General features: G+C 44.7%; 1 protein-coding gene across 3 annotated transcripts in view; it reads right to left on the reverse strand.

Moving 5' to 3' along the window:
- The window catches only part of CCT8 (chaperonin containing TCP1 subunit 8), a 1,023,638-nt gene that overhangs the window by 924,050 nt on the left and 82,865 nt on the right, over positions 1-16,723 (reverse strand). For all 3 annotated transcript variants that reach the window (XM_044071397.1, XM_044071395.1, XM_044071396.1), the window contains exon 4: positions 16,655-16,723. This exon is cut by the window's right edge and continues 81 nt beyond it. In XM_044071397.1, coding sequence (XP_043927332.1) covers positions 16,655-16,723 — 69 coding nt within the window. The remainder of the gene's footprint in view (positions 1-16,654) is intronic.

Raw genomic sequence — 16,723 nt, forward strand, 5'->3', positions numbered from 1 at the left:
CACCTCGGATAGATTATGTAATACTGGTTGAGGGACAGAAAATCCCTACTTGTTCTCTACATCTCTACTGCTGGGCTGGCATTCACCCTGAAAACTGCCATCATATTGGTTTCGTCTGGGCAGCTGTTCTTTTGGCTGCTGGCCATATCAAAACTATTTCTGATGTGGACTCTACTGCAGCCTCTTAAAAATGAAGGAGGGTGAAGACCTACTGACATAATGATAATAACCATGAAGGTTTAACCCAACAGCTGTAAGGGTTCCCTCCTTTTCAACTATCCTTCAGAGTGGCTTTCACTAGAGGCCTGAAAAGGTCAGTGCCATTAAATGGGGCACTGAAAGGATGCCTTTGAGGGAGGGGAAAATCTGTTCCAACTGCTGCTCTAGCCTTCAAAGTCATTTGATGCTTGCATATACTTTGCTTGTTGACTCTGTCTCAGTAAACTTGCAAAACTTACATAACCCGCATTCACTGGGATCAGACTCGTATTTAGCTATCTCATCACCCTAAACAAATCCTTGGCATTCTAACCACTGCAAAAACATTTAACCATCATCATTAAACTCATCCTAACCTTCCTCCTTGTTTGCCATTTTACATTTATTGAAATGCTTCTTTTCAGAGCCAGCTCATCCTTCCTATCACTTTCATCCTCTTTCTTTTTGTTGCTCCCTTCTAATACTTGAAACCCTGTGCTCAGCCCTGCTTGAGGATCAAGGGGCAAATTATTCCCAGGATGGCCATTAAAGTACAGTTGTGTACACTTACCATAAATGTAGATGTTCAAGTGTATTCACTGTTGCAGTCATTACATTTGGGTAATCTGCTGGCAGGCTGCCCTCAGTCGGCCTGAATAACCAGTCAGTTGCTGTCTCCTCTTCCATGACGCCAGGTTGTCAGGGGTATAAAACATGCAGCAGATGCCATTTTATTCAGTTTTTCCTGCCCCAGAAGTCAGGTGCCCCCCAAATGGGAGCAAATATATATATTATATAAATAAAAACAGTAAATATATATAAATGCACTTTTAGAAATATAAACTTTACCTTCAACTAAAAAGCAAATACATCACAAAGGCTTTTGAGTATAGTGAAGGATAGAAAAAAGGTATAGAAAAGAGGGATGGCGGGTGGGTAACCCAGACTGCAACAGTGAATACACTCCAACATCTACATTTATGATAAGTGTACACAACTGTACTATGTTCTTCGTGTTTCACTGTTGCAGAATCCCAAAGCTATTGATGGGAGGATGGAACTAAACAGCAACAGGAGTGGCTATAAGGCCCTGCAGGACTGCAGTGGCAAAGCCTGCCCTGGATTTGGAGAAGAGAGGTAAATTATAATGCTTTGTGAAGGTGTGAACAGAGCTCCAAGTAGCAGCTTCTAGAATGTCTCTGGATGGGACCCCTCTGAAAAAAGCTGCTGAAGTAGAAGCAGCCCTGGTGAAATGTGATCTGATCCTCTTGGGCAGAGGTTTACCATGGTGTAAATAGCAGAAACGAATGCAGTGGCTTATCCATTTAGAAATATAGTTTGCTTTGATATAGCCTTCCCCTCTGATCTTACAACAAACGCTACCAGTAGTTGCTCACACTTTCTTAGAGATTTGGCCCTATTTAAGTAGGATCTTAGTTGTCTGTGTACATCCAATGAATGATTTGGATAAAATGTTGGCAGGTGAATGATCTGGTTAAGAGCCACACTGGATACCACCTTCGGCATAAAAGGAGGATTGGTCCTGAGGGACACCCTGTCCAGGTAAAATATAATAAAAGGCTCCACTGCCATGACAGCCTGTAGTTCTGAAACCCTTCTTGCTGAAGTGACTGCCAAAAGAAAAACTGTTTTCCAAGATAGAAATTTTATATCCGCAGTAGCTGCTGGTTCAAAAGGAGGCAGGGTGCGTTTTCCCAGCACAAAATTGAGGTCCCATGCAGGAGTTGGTGCTCTTCTGGGAGACCTTAAATTTTTGGCCCCATTAAGATACTGTTTAAGCAGTGGATGAGAAAAGAGGGGAGGCTCTGTGTTGTAATGAGCCGAGATGGTGGAGGCATGGATTTGTATTGAAGAAAAAGTTAGGCCCCTGTCGAGCAACTCAGTCAGGTATTGTAAAATCTGAGGAATATTGGGCTTTGCTGTGTCTATTCCTTGTGCACAGAATCTCTTCCATTTATCAGCATAAGAGATTCTAGTACTAGGCCTTCTGTCTTCCAAAATGACATTCATCACAGATTTACTGAGAGGTGTTTGAATAATTAGTTGATTAGCCATGCTGCAAGATTCAGAGTTTGGATCTGAGTGTGCAGAATTTGATAGTTCTGCTGAGACAGTAGAGGAGGTATTTGAGGCAAGTACCATGGAGGAAGGTGAGACATATTCCTTAGAAGCGGGTACCAGTACTGGTGGGGCCAGTCCGGAGCAATCAGGATCATTTTTATTTTTTCTTGTCTGAATTTTAGTAAGAACTTGGAAAGCAGAGGCAGAGGGGGAAATGCATAGACTGATAGGTTTTTCCAGCTGAAGGATACAGCATCCGCTTTCCATGCTTTTTTGTGATGAGTTCTTGAGCAGAATTTGTCCAGCTGATAATTTTGGGGAGAGGCAAATAAATCTATGTCTGGGCTCCCCCATTTCTATGTTAACATGCTGAAGATTTGTGGAACCAGTTTTCATTCGTGAGGGTCCATAAGATTTCTGCTTAGGTCGTCTGCCAGAGTATTTTGCTTTCCTGGAAGGAATTGAGCTTGAAGATGTATTTGGTAAGTCAAGGTCGTGTTCCACAAAGACATGGCTAGACTGCAAAGGGGGTAGGAATGTGTACCGCCCTGCTTGTTTATGTACCACATTACTACGGTGTTGTCCGTCTTTATCAGAAGTTGTCTTTATCAGAAGTTGTCCTGGATTAAGTAAGTCCTTGAAGGCCGTCAGAGCATTCTGAACAGCTAGCATCTCTTTCTGGTTGATATGTAGATGCATTTGGTTTGGGCTCCATTTGCCCTGAATGCATCTCACTGTCAGGTGGGCCACCCCAAGCATAGTCTGATGCGTTTGTAATTAGGGTTTGGGTAGCAGGGGGTAGAGTGAATGACAGTCCCTTGTTTTGGTGACATGTCTCTGCCCACCAAAGAAACTCCTGTTGTAGGCAGGGAATGAAAGAAATCAGTTTCCAGGCTGTGATAATGTTGACTCCATAAACTTTTTAGGTACCACTGAAGTTTCCTCATATGCAGTATCGCATATGGAATTAGTAGAATGCAAGAAGCCATGAACCCCAAAAGCCTGTAGAATTTGTCTTGCAGATAACTGGGGTTTTGTTGCCTTTGTCTGGCATGAGGAAAACCATCTAGACAGTTGTATTCAAATTTGCACCCAGGAATGTAATTATTTGCGAGGGTACCAGTTGTGATTTCTTTTTGTTTACAGTGTATCCTAGGCATGCTAGAAGCCTTTTTACAAATGCCAGATGTTGAAAAAGAGTGTCCTTGTCCTCTGCTTGAATGAGAATCGTCCAGATAAGGATAAATTTGAATGCTTTTTCTCTGCAGAATGCAGTAACTGGTGCCAGGCACTTTGGCTTATCTACTACGCCCAGGGTCTTTACAAAGGGCAGTGCAGAGAATTGGTAATGCAAAAAACCTGCTTTGAAGCGGAGGTATCTTCTGCATGATTCCCTTATTGGGAAATGCAGGTATGCCTCAAGTCTAGAGTTACTAACCAAGCATTCCAGTATAGGCAGTAGTTGTTGTAAAGTCAGCATTTTGAAATGTCCAGGTACGCGTTCAGAATCGATAAGTCCAGTATTGGATGCCAAGAATCTTTTCTGGGTACCATGAAAAGTCTTGAATAAAAACCTTGTCCTTTTTCCTTTTCTGGTACCGGTTGAATAGCCCCTATATCCATGGGGGACATAACTTGTTTCTGGGCCTCTGCCCACTGGTTTTGTGGCAGATGTGGCCATCCATTTGGAATTGGCAAAGTATGGAAATGAAATCTGTACCCCTGGGATACTACGTTTAATACCCACTTGTCTTGAGCATAGCTTTCCCCCCAAGGGGGCTGCCAAAAGGTAAGTGCTTGGTGCTGGTAGAGGAAAGTCATAGAGACTGCTTACTGTAGGGTTTGTGCTTGGTTTCCTCCAGATTTGTAGGTGGAGGCACTCAATTGCCTTGATCTGCAAGAACCCTGTGATTGGTATCTGAAGCCTTTTGAGCACCTGGATTTGCCCTGAGTGGCTCTGTTGGACACAGGAAAGGACCAATTTTTAGTAGGCCAGTGCCTACTGAACCTGGGTGACTGCACTTGCAAGAAATCTTTTACAGTTTGCATAGATTTTGCTTTGTCTTCCATTTTCTTTAAAACCTCTTCTGCCTTATTACCAAAAAGAGTATCATGCTGCAAAGATGCATCCAACAATTTAGCTTTAACCTGTTCAGGCAGATTTTGCTCCTTGAGCCAGGCATGCCTTCTAGTCACAGATCCAGTAACGGTGGCCCTACAAGAGACCTCCAAGGAATCAAAACCACATTGCAAAGTATGCTTTCCAACCTGTTCTGCTGAATGCAATAATTCCTGTAACTCTATTTTCCACACAATCAGAAATCAACAATTCTCTGTTTCAGTAAGCCCATAACATGCTGTTGATATTTAAGCATATGAAACAGGCAGTTTAAAGCCCTGATTGCCAAGGTTGCAGATGTATAAACCTTCTTACCCCATCTATCCAGCGCCCTGGAATCTCTATCAGAAGGGGTAGGATTTTTGGCTGTAGAGGCCTTTACACCCAGCAGCAGGATTTTTGAAAAGTAATTTGTGGGAGTCAGGAACCCTGTAATATCTGTCTGGCTTATTAGGAACCGGAGACGGGGAATCAGAAGCCATGCTTGATTCCGGAAACACATCATCAACAATGTCTAATACAGGAGGTATTGCCAAAGGCCTATGCTGAGGAAGAAGGAAATCCCTAAGCCTCGTTTTTGATTCAGAGAAGTCCTGACTCTCTCAGTGCAAATGTTCCCTTAAAAGTATGCAGTCTCTCTCCAAAAGTGTAATCCTCAGGAGGAGATGCAGATGGGATGGATTCCTCTGCATCAGAATCCTCATAGGGTGGAATAGAAAATTCCTGATCAGAAGTGGAATCAGAAGAAATGGAAACCTGATCTGAAGATTCATAGTCTGTGCCTTGCCTAGGCCACTTAGCAAGAGGGAGGGTTGGGAACCCCCAATCAAGGTAATTAAATCCTCAGCCATTTTGATCATCTGTTTTTTAGGCATAGGGGCCTGAGCACGTGGCTCGTGTGTCAGTTTTTTAGACACAGAAATCGTTTTGGACCTTGTTTTTGTTGCTGACGTTGGCTTAATATAAAAATGTTGATTCCTGAAAACACCCTCAGAAGCCGGTACCTGCTCAGCGTCTCCGGACCCATCCAAGGGAGAGACATCCGCGGGTTCAATACTCTTGAGAATCTCACAGCATATCGGACTCTGAATGGGTCTCGGTAAAGGCCTGCGACTCAAAAGTAGCAGGTATCATGGGCTGGGAAAGCACCTCACCGAGTACCGGCGAACCCACGACTGGCTTAGGAGAAGCTTTGTCATCTGTTTTGGACCTTGACGGTCTGTCTCTTTTACTTTGCATTTTTATGAAGTTTTTGTAGTCCGACTGCTAACCGACGACATTTCAGGATAATTAAATCTTGGACCAAAATATTTAGAAGCAAAAATATACAGACGCTTAATAGTGCGTTGGTTAAATCTAGCACAAAACCGACAAAAAGGCACGTTATGATCAGGGCCTAGGCAAGGAATACAGTACAAATGAAAATACTTATGAGGTATTTGCTTCCCACAAGTAATTCAATTAACTTTTACTGACATCGGTAAGGAGCAAGAAAAGGTTCCCAATGGGATACTTAGCTTTAGTTTGAAGACTTCGGTTCTGAAACTCGAATACGAAAATTTCAGGAGTCGGCCGACCGGCACTTGCGAACTGCTTCTGCTTTGGGTACCGCGCGGCAAGAAAGACTGAATAAAATGGCATCTGCAGCATGTTTTATACCCCTGACGTCATGGAAGAGGAAACAGCAACCGACGCAGGACCCAAGACTTTGTTATTCAAGCCAACTGAGGGCAACCTGCCAGCAGATTACCCAAATGTAATGACTGCAACAGTGAAACACGAAGAACATCTACTGAGGGAACCTGCAACTGCCCTGACCCAACTTTGTGCTGGTATAAATCCTCCCACCAATCTTTCCCTTTAAAATTTAACATAGATGGATTAGTATATTCCAGCACATATGCAGGCCGACCGTAACAACACAAAAGGAACAATCTGTTAACTTACTACTTTTTAAACCTCTGGTTATTTCCCTCCCTTGCTGCACTCCCAGTGAAGGTTGCAACACACCTACCAATTTCTTTTTTTCTTTATTTTATGTAAATGAAGTCTAGCAACCACTCCAGTCTTAAATCTCAACCACCACAGGCCTCAACTCACCAGCCCTGCTCTGTGATTACTCACAAACCTCACTCACCAGTCCTGACATGTTAACTTCCTTACCCTACATTACTTGTAACTATTGTTATACATTCGATATATAATGTTTGCAAAGCAAAAGCAACCATAACCTGTTAACCAAATCTTCTGCTTCCTTAACTAGAGTCCAACATCTAAACCCCAGGCCGCAACCTAGCCTGGTTGTCTATCACTCCCTTGTAAGCCTTACAATCAAGAGATCCAAACCCTGCTTGAGATTACCAACTTAATTTTATTCCTTTTTTTTTTTTTTTTTTTTTTTTTTTAAATTACAATTTTGTCTGATTACCTTTAAAATACATCCTTTAATCCTCTAGCCTTACTTCTAGGTCTTTCCAAACACATAATCTACATAAAGTGCCACTAAAGTACATTATCCTAAACTTCTTCGATACAAAAGAGAACACCCAAGACTCAACCTCCATGCTTAAGCCAACAAAATCAAAAAGGCCCTTACCTTGCTCACAGAGACCAGCTATGTTGTACAAACACTTGAAAGTTGAGAAGGTAGAAATTGAAAAGACTGTTTTGCTTTGTTCCCAGCCTTTTCAATACCACCCAGCAACAACTCATCCCACCCTAACCGTCCTGACCTATCCTGTTCCTACCCTCCCCCTCACACCAGAGTCTGAGCTGACTTGCCTTGGACAAATGAAGACTTGCTGCAACCTGGTTAGCCAGATGTTGCTCTTCAGTTAACATGTCACTTTTCGGACACAAACATCGAACTTTAAAAAGCGCATTACTTGCACCAGGAAACTGAGCACCCATAAAGACAGTCATATACGCATAGTCCCTTTCACCAAAGTGGTTGAATGCCTTATCTGGGGGTGGGGATGAATCACAGGGGTTCTGAGGAAAAAGAAAGTACAGTTCTGTACCTACCATAAATGTAGATGTTCGAGTGCTAATACAGCTGCAGTCATAACAGATGGGTTCTCCTGCCTTCAGGCGGGTCCTCGGTCGGCCGAATTCCAAACTCTAGGTCCGGCGTCGGTTGTCGTCGCTTCTTCCCTGACGTCAGTGCGACAGAGGTATAAAGGAACCAGCCGACGCCATTTTCTTCAGTTTTTCTTGCCCCAGGTGTCAGGTGCCCCCAGAAGGAAGGCAATACATAAATTTGTGTAATAATGCTGTGCAATATAATCAAAATACAGTAATTGCAAGCAAATACATCAAAAATCAATACCCCAATCAGGATGTATGAGGATGTGTTAGCCTATAGGCCTGTCCCAAGAGGGGAAGGAGGGAGGGAAACCTGGACTGCAGCTGTATTAGCACTCGAACATCTACATTTATGGTAGGTACAAAACTGTACTATGTTCATCGTGCATACAGCTGCAGTCATAACAGATGGGTAGAATCCCAAAGCTAAGAAAGGGGTGGTAGGCACTAGGAGGAGCCAAAATGCCCTGCAAGACTGCAGTGGCAAAGCCTGCTCTAGATTTGGAGTATAATGGAAGGTTGTAGTGCTTGGAGAAGGTATGCACAGAACTCCAAGTGGCTGCTTCCAAAATATCCTTGGTAGGAACTCCTCTGAGGAAAGCTGCAGAGGTGGCTGTGGCCCTGGTGGAATGAGTTCTAATGCCTGTAGGTACAGTTTTGCCATGAAAGGAATAGCAAAAGCGTACGCAGTGGGCTATCCATTTTGAGATTGTCCGTTTGGAAATTGGCTTTCCTTGAGCTCCTACAGCATAGGACACAAAGAGCTGATCTAATTTTCTGAAAGGCTTTGTTCTGTCCAAATAATAACGCAGTTGTCTGTGGATGTCCAAGGAATGTAGTAATCTCTCCCCTTTTGTTTTGAGGATTAGGATAAAAAGTAGGTAAATGTATGGCCTGATTTAAAGCTACCCTGGATACCACTTTAGGCATAAAGGACGGGTTGGTTCGTAAGGAAACTCTGTCCTGATGGAAGATGATAAAAGGCTGGACAGCCATGAGAGCCTGTAGTTCTGAAACTCTACGAGCTGAGGTGATAGCCAGAAGGAAAGCTGTTTTCCAGGACAAATATTGCAAATCTGATGAGGCAGCTGGCTCAAAGGGAGGCAAGGTCAGTTTTTCCAGAATGAAATTAAGATCCCAAGCAGGTATTGGTTGTTTCCTTGGAGGTCTTAGATTCTTAGCCCCTCTGAGGAACTGTCTTAAGAGAGGGTGAGAGAATAAAGGTGGATCAGTGTTGTATTCTGCAGAAATGGCTGAGGCATGGATTTTGATGGAGGAGAATGAAAGTCCACTGCTTAGCAGCTCAGCCAAATATTGTAGTATTTGAGATAAATTCAGTTTTCCAGGATCCTGGCCCTTTTTCTCATTCCAGACACAAAACAGTTTCCATTTTGCGGAATAAGCTTTTCTAGTTGATGGTCTTCTGGCCTCCAAAATGACATCCTGCACCTCCTTGGAGAGTAGGGCCTGTTGTGATGCTAAGGAATCTTCCATGTGGCTAGATTGAGTGTTTTTAGCTGGCTGTGAAGAGTTTTGAAGCTGTGCTGAGTCAGAAGAGGCGGCATTAGAGGCAGGGTCCATGGTGGGGAATGAGTCAGGCTCCTCAGGAGTGGGTACCAGTGTTGCCTTGGCCAGCCCGGAGCAATGAGAATCATCTTTGGTCTGTCTGCTCTGGTTTTCAGTAAAACTTTGGGCAGCAGAGGAAGAGGTGGGAAGGCATAAACTGTCATTGATGTTCAACTGAAAGAGAGAGCGTCCATTCTCCAGGCCTTTGGATGGAAAATCCTTGAGCAGAATTTTGTCAATTGATGATTTTTGTGGGAGGCAAAGAGATCTAGGTCTGGCCTTCCCCATTCTTGGATTATTTCTGTAAAAACTTTTGGATGCAATTTCCATTCATGTGGATCTGTCATATTCCTGCTTAGGTTGTCTGCCAGCGTGTTTTCCTTGCCTGGCAAGTACTGTGCTTGTAGTTCCATTTGTAAGTCCATGGCCATGTTCCAAAGTGACATGGCCAGTCTGCATAGGGGGTAAGAATGTGTTCCTCCCTGTTTGTTTATGTACCACATAACTGTGGTGTTGTCCGTTCTTATCAATAATTGACCTGGTTGTAGAAGGTCCTTGAAAGCTATAATAGCATTTATTACTGCTAGCATTTCCTTTTGATTGATGTGAAGGTGCTTTTCTTTTGGGACCATTTGCCCTGAATGCACCGATCTGTCATGTGCGCCCCCCAGGCGTAGTCCGAGGCGTCTGTTGTGATGACTTGATTTGCTTGAGGCTTGCTGAATGGAAGACCTGTGTTTGTTTGACATGCTTGAGCCCACCACAGAAATTCCTTTTGCAGTCATGGAATTAGTGGTATTATTGTTTCCAAACTGTGGCTGTGTTGAGACCATATGTTTTTCAGGTACCACTGTAGTTTCCTCATATGCAGCTTTGCACATGGGATTAGTAAGATGCAAGATGCCATGAATCCCAGAGCCTGCAGGATTTTCCTTGCAGTCAGCCTGGTGCAATTTGCTAGTGCTCTGAAGTATTGAATTAGTTGCCCCTGCTTCTCTGGCGTGAGGTAGGCCATCTGGGTGTTTGTGTCCAAATTGGCACCCAGGAAAATTATCTTCAGAGAGGGTATTAGCCTTGATTTCTTTTTGTTGACTGTGTATCCCAGAGAGTTCAACAACATTATTACATAAGCCAGATGTTTCAGAAGAATATGCTTGCTGTCCGCTTGGATCAGACAGTCGTACAAATAGGGGTATACTTGTTTCCCTTGAAGTCTGCAGTAGGCAATTATTGATGCCAGGCATTTCGTGAATACTCTGGGCGCAGTAGATAAGCCAAAGGGCAATGTAGAGAATTGATAATGGGTTGAACCTGCAAGAAATCTGAGGTACCTTCTGCAATTTTGTCTGATTGGGACATGCAGGTATGCCTCCTTGAGGTCCAATGTTACCAGCCAAGACTCCTTGCCCAGCATGAGAAGAAGTTACTGTAGATTGAGCATCTTGAATTTTGGTACGAGTAGAAATGGGTTTAGGATGGATAGGTCCAAAATAGGTCTCCAATCTTTTCCCCTCCTTGGTACCAGAAATAGCCTGGAATAAAAACCTTGACCTTGTTCGTGCATAGGTACCTCTTGAATAGCTTTCATGTTTATGAGATCTGTAATTTGCCATTGTGCCTCTGCCCTTTGGATTGTGTGGCAGGTTTGGCATTCCTCTCATTTTTGGAAGGGTGTGAAAATGGAATTTGTATCCTCTGTTTATAATGTCCAGGATCCATTTGTCCTTTGTGACAATATGCCAATTTTTTGAAAATAATGCCAGCTTTCCTCCTAAGGGGGCTGCCATTTGAGACTTGCTTGGCATGCAAAGGGGAAAGTCATTGGGTTTGCTTTCTGAAAGATTGCGAGTTATCCTCACCACCTCTGTGTAGGAGCTTGCCATTGCCTGCCTCTCCTTGGGATTGTCCTCTGCCCCTCGGGCGCCTGTATCTGCCTCTTTGGGGTCTATCCGTGGCAGGAAAGGACCAGTTTTTGGAAGGCCAATTTCTACCAAAACATGGGGGTTGTACCTGTAGAAAATCTTTCACAGTTTGCATTGATTTAGCCTTTTCCTCCATTTTCCTTAATACCTCCTCAGCATTAGCACCAAATAGTACATCCTTTTGAAGAGGGGCGTCTAGTAATTTAGCTTTGACATGATCAGCCAAGCCAGGCATGCCTACGTATGACTGATCCTGCAACCTCAGCTCTACATGAGGCCTCTAGAGCATCAAAACCACATTGTAAGGTATGCTTACCCACTTGTTCTGCACTATGCATCAAATCCTGCAACTCCTTCAAGTCTGGCTGTTCAGGTTGTGACATTTTACTTTTCAATTGTGATAACAAAAACTGTTGGTATTTTAGCATATGGAACTGACAGTTTAAGGCCCTCATGGTTAAGGTAGCCGAGGTATATACCTTTTTTCTCCACCTTTCTAAGGATCTGGAATCTCTCTCGGAAGGTAATGGATTTCTAGCAATGGAGGCCTTAACTCCCTTTGGGCCCTGTGAGATGGTTTCTGGGTCAACAGCATGGCTTTTGTATAGAAATTGGTGTGAGTCAGGAACCCTGTAGTACCTGTCAGGCTTAACTGGAGCTGGAGGTAGAGAGTCCGGGTTAAGGCAGGCCTCCGAGTAAACATCATCTAGGATGTCCAAGACAGGAGGTATAGCCAGAGGCCTGTGCTGAGGTAGCAAGAGAAATTCCCTAAGCCTTTTCTTGGAATCTGAATAATCTTGGCCTTCCCAGTGGAAGTGTTCCCTTAAGGTATGCAAAGTTTCCCCAAATGAGTAATCCTCAAGGGGGGATACAGTAGGGATGGATTCCTCCGCATCAGAGTCTTCAAAGGGGGAGTAAGAATGTTCCTGATCATCAGAGTGCTCTGAAATAATGGAGCCCTGAGCAGAGGAGGGGGAATCTTCCTCCACTCTGGGCCTTTTGTCCAGTGGGGGCTGAGAACCTCTGATAAGAGTAATTAAATCCTCAGCCATTTTAAGCATCTGTTTCTTAGGCATGGGGCCTGGAGATGGGCCCTGTGTAGCTGGTCTCAGAGTGCATGGTTGCTTTAGACTTAGTGAAAGCCTTGATGGAGAAAGAAGAGGAAGGTCTGAAGACACCTTGAGTGGAGGTGGACCTGTCCACATTCTGAGTTTCAACGCCAAGAGTGGCTTCGGTATCTGTAGTCGGGGTGTGGGCAGAGGAGCCTGCGACCTCGGGCACAGGAGACACCACCAAAGAAGTGTCGTCGGTAGTCAGGGGCTGCGTAGGCGCCTTGCTGAGAACGGGACCATGTGTAGTCGGCTTTGGCGTGGTGTCTGTAGAGGCCGCAGACCTAGTGTGTCGGTCCTTATCTTTGCGTTTTTTTAGACAAAACTGTAGTCTGAGTATCCGACGACATAATATAGTTAAATGCTTTCCCAAAATAATGCTGGGCGAACTCCGCCTGACGCTTAATGGTGTGTTTGTTGAATGTAGCACAAAAGCGACAGACCGAGACGTCGTGGTCTGGGCCTAAACAAGGTATACAGAGGGAATGGAAATCCTTATGCGGTATTTGCTTCCCACAAGAAATACAATTATTAACTTTGTCTGACATCGGTCTGAGGCAAGAAAAGTTTCCCCAATGGGGTACTTTGCTTTCAAGAAGACTTCGGTTTCCAAATTTTCGTAATCTCAGGAGCTGGCCGACCGGCACTTGCGAACTGCTTCTGGCACCGCGCGGCAAGAAAGACTGAAGAAAATGGCGTTGGCTGGTTCCTTTATACACGTCGCACTGACGTCAAGGAAGAAGCGACGACAACCGACGCCGGACCTAGACTTTGGAATTCGGCCGACCGAGGACCCGCCTGACGGCAGAAGAACCCATCTGTTATGACTGCAGCTGTAAGCACGATGAACATCCCTCCTGAGGCTGCTGCCAGTGACAGAATCCACAAATGGTGTCCTGGACAAATACTCCCACTCTGATGGGCTAAAGTTTTAGTCAGGCCTAAGCAGTGGAGCTGCCACATCCAGCTCCTCTCAAGCCATCACAGCAAACAATGCAGTCATGTTATGTGTGTGTGAGGTGAGTGAGGTGAGTGTACATGTATTGGGGGGCACCTAGGATGGTGAGGGCACTGAAAGAAAGGCCTCCTACAGTGCATCTGCCAAAACCAATGGGATATAAAACAGACCAATCCCCTTCTTTTGAATCATTTGTAGGACTTCCTTGAACCTGGGTGCATTAGGGTCAAGATGGGAAACTCAGCTTCACTCACAGAATAGGTGGCTCCAGAGACTTCAGAGGGCTATCAAGTGGTTTCTTACATTTCCTCCTGGCAGCTCTCTTCAGCAAGGAAGATTCTGGAAAAGAACTTGAAGCAGACTTAACCCTAGATACACAGTAGAAGCACTGCATAATGCTCTGCAGTCGCCTGTCCCTGCGACAGGAAGCTCTTCTATGGGAAGGCACTTCCACAATAAGGGCCTGGGACATAACACCTGTAAAACAAGGTCTGGAAGAGAGCATTACAATGACTGCTGCAGAACCTGAACACAGTTTAGCATTAATGCCGCAGTCAGCACTGAAGGCCGTAGCACCTACAGACCAGACCTACAACAGACTGCATCAAGAGGGATACCTTACAGTTATCCACCACCAGCACTAAGGGATCAATGGAGATGGGGTTCCAATTCCAGACCCCAGCACGGAGTGTGGCTGTTGGACCAGAGGAAGTCGAAGTCTGAAAACTCCAACCTAGACAAACAGTCAAGCACTACAGCAATCCCTCAGACAGCAATCAGCACTGCAACACTTACAGGAGAGCAACAAAAATACACAAAAGACAAAAATGGTGCCACTGGTAAAGAGGGAGAAACTGCAGCAGGGGAATCGCCCAAAGCAAGAAGAAAGAACACTCCAAAAGAGCACTACCAGCAACAGATCCAAGAAGGTGGCTATTTAACAATCTGATGCTGACAGAGCTGTAGGATAATGGTATACAGGCAGTTATGGTACAAGGGAAGGAGCTGAAGCCTAGGAAAGTTTAGCATTGATTCCATGGCAACTGCAGTCCTAGCAGCAGAGATGGATGAAACAGACCATGCCAGATTTTAAATTCACTTACTTGGTCTTGAAGCCTCTGCTGTTTGGGATATACTTCTCGGAGGTGCAGGCCAAATCTACTGGGTTATGACTGACCAAGTTTGGAGATGACTGCAAGTTGGGTGCTGTCATCAATTCCCCTAGTGATGTGGACATCCAAGACGGTCTCACCCAAACAAATGACTGCTGTCAGCAACATGGCCTCAAACTGAATGCCATAAAATCGTCCCTTTTGGGGAGTGACATCCCCACAAATGATCACACTGATAAATAAGGTCCTAAGCACACAATCAGTCGTGAGAGACTTAAGCCACCCAGGTTGATAGCAAACTGACTTTTGACCACCACACTGCCTCCGCTGTACGGAAAGCTTTCTACATGACTTAGTAAGGGCATCTCATCCAGGGACAAGGTAGGCATAACATCCCTGTATTCTTCCCTTACAAGACCCATTATTGAGTGCAATACCCCTTTGGGCATGTACTTCACACAGCACATATAGCAGATGGAGGGACCACAGAGGCTCCCCACCCGGAGAATTCAGGACCACAAATATCTACCCTACACAGATAGGTTAAAAGCCCTGTCCCTCTATACTCAGTCTTCTACAGACTCCTCAGAGGTGACCTCTGTCTAGTATACAAAGCAATCTCAGACCCCACGCCTGTTGGGGCTGCTGCATATCCGCAAATCAAGCTCCACTCCAGTAACCCGCACACGTGTCCTCAACCTGGTCTGTGACATAATAGGACTTGCTGGCAGCACAGATGTGTCCCAGTGACTCACTCTTTTGTCGAATATACTCCCTCTTCATGTAAAGCAGAATACCTCATTAAGCCTTTTTAAGCGCAACCTGGATAAATGGATGGGGAACAGAAAATACACCCCTGGGATTCCACCTATGTCCCTGCTGGACAGTGGCATAGGGTGCTGACTTGTTGAACATGGACTAAATTCTTGGCTAGGCTTGTAAGGGCCTCAGGGCCAATAGCCTTATAACTTCCTATGATCCTACAGAGATAGAACCCACATGGTCAGAATCGCAGGTGCCATGTCCGAATCCAAACCAATTACAAGTGGCGTCCCACAGGGCTCAGTTCTGGGACCTCTCTTGTTCGGTATATACTTCTCTGAGGTTCAGGCTAACACGGGGGGATTAAGGCTGACAAAGTTTGCAGATGACCGCAAACTGGGGGCCATAATCGAATCTCCAGCTGACACAAGCAGCCTCCAAAAGGGTCTCACAGAGACGGATGCTTGGTGCCAGAACCACGGCCTCAAGCTAAATGCTAAAAAGTGCATAGTCATCCCCTTTGGGAAAAACAAGGTGCCCACAAATTACCACATAGGTGGTAATCCATTAAGTACGGAAAAAGTAATTAGAGATTTGGGGACCAACGTAGATAGTAATATCTCCTTTGATAATCACATTGCCAAAGTGGTTAGAAAGACCTTCTATATAGCCTACCTTATCACGAAAGGGTTCGCATCTAGATCAAGAGAGGTCATTGTGCCCCTCTACTCGTCACTCATCAGGCCCATAATTGACTACAATGCCCCTTTTGGGATGTACCTTACCAGACGCTTACAGCAACTGGAGAGACCCCAAAAGTACCTCACCAAGAGGATCATGGGCTACAAACAGATGTCCTATGCAGCTCGACTAAAGAAACTCCAGCTCTACTCAGTTGCTTACCGCCTATTCAGAGGCGATCTGTGCCTGACGTACAAAGCCATGTCAAACCCAGAATTAATGGACATCCTCCACCTCAAAAAATCCAAGTCCCTTAGAGCTACACGCTCCAGGACCTAAACCTCAGCACAAAAATAAATAGGACATGCTGGAGGGACAGATTCATTTCCCAGAGGCTCCCTTCACTCTGGAAAAGAATCCCAATTCATGTTAGACATAGCCCCTCGCTAACCCTCTTCAAGCAAAATCTGGACACGTGGATGGGAAATCGCAAATTCACCCCGGGGATCTCTCCTGTGTCCCTGCTAGGCAGAGGCACAGTAAACTAATCTTAAAAGGGTACCTTCTGTGACCTACTTTACAGAGGCACAGTAGGCTAATCTAATAGGGAGGCGGAAGCCAAATACACTCTGGCTAGGCTTATAAATGCCCTAGGGCAGATGAACTAATATCTACCTATGAACCTATAAATCAGTTTCTCTTTTCTTTGTCCACATTTCCCCTAGAGCACAAATTCCTAAAAAGTGTGCCAGACATCAGTGTGAAACTGGACCTTCCCCACAGTAAAACAGATACACAGAAGAAAAACACAGTCAACCAGTTAAACTGCACTTCAAAAAATCAAACACTGTAAAATGTCACCAGTGATCATATCTATAAAACAATCTGCTAAAAATGCTGCAGGAACCTCACACACTTGCACACTCACACACATTATCCTGTAAGATTTCTCTACAAAGGTTGTCACTTTAATTGTGGCTGAAATATGTGTAATCTTTACAGAGCTTTGCTAATCTCAACAGCCCTGAAAGACAAAAAAAATTAGACTAGACTAGACATACCTCAGAGACAGACAGTCCCATTCTCAGAAGTTCCTCAGCAAGTTCAAGCAACGCTCCAGCAAAAACCAA

Source organism: Protopterus annectens, chromosome 5.part0 (assembly GCF_019279795.1).
Source record: "Protopterus annectens isolate FY-2018-M chromosome 5.part0, PAN1.0, whole genome shotgun sequence".
Classification (NCBI taxonomy): Eukaryota; Metazoa; Chordata; order Ceratodontiformes; family Protopteridae; genus Protopterus; species Protopterus annectens.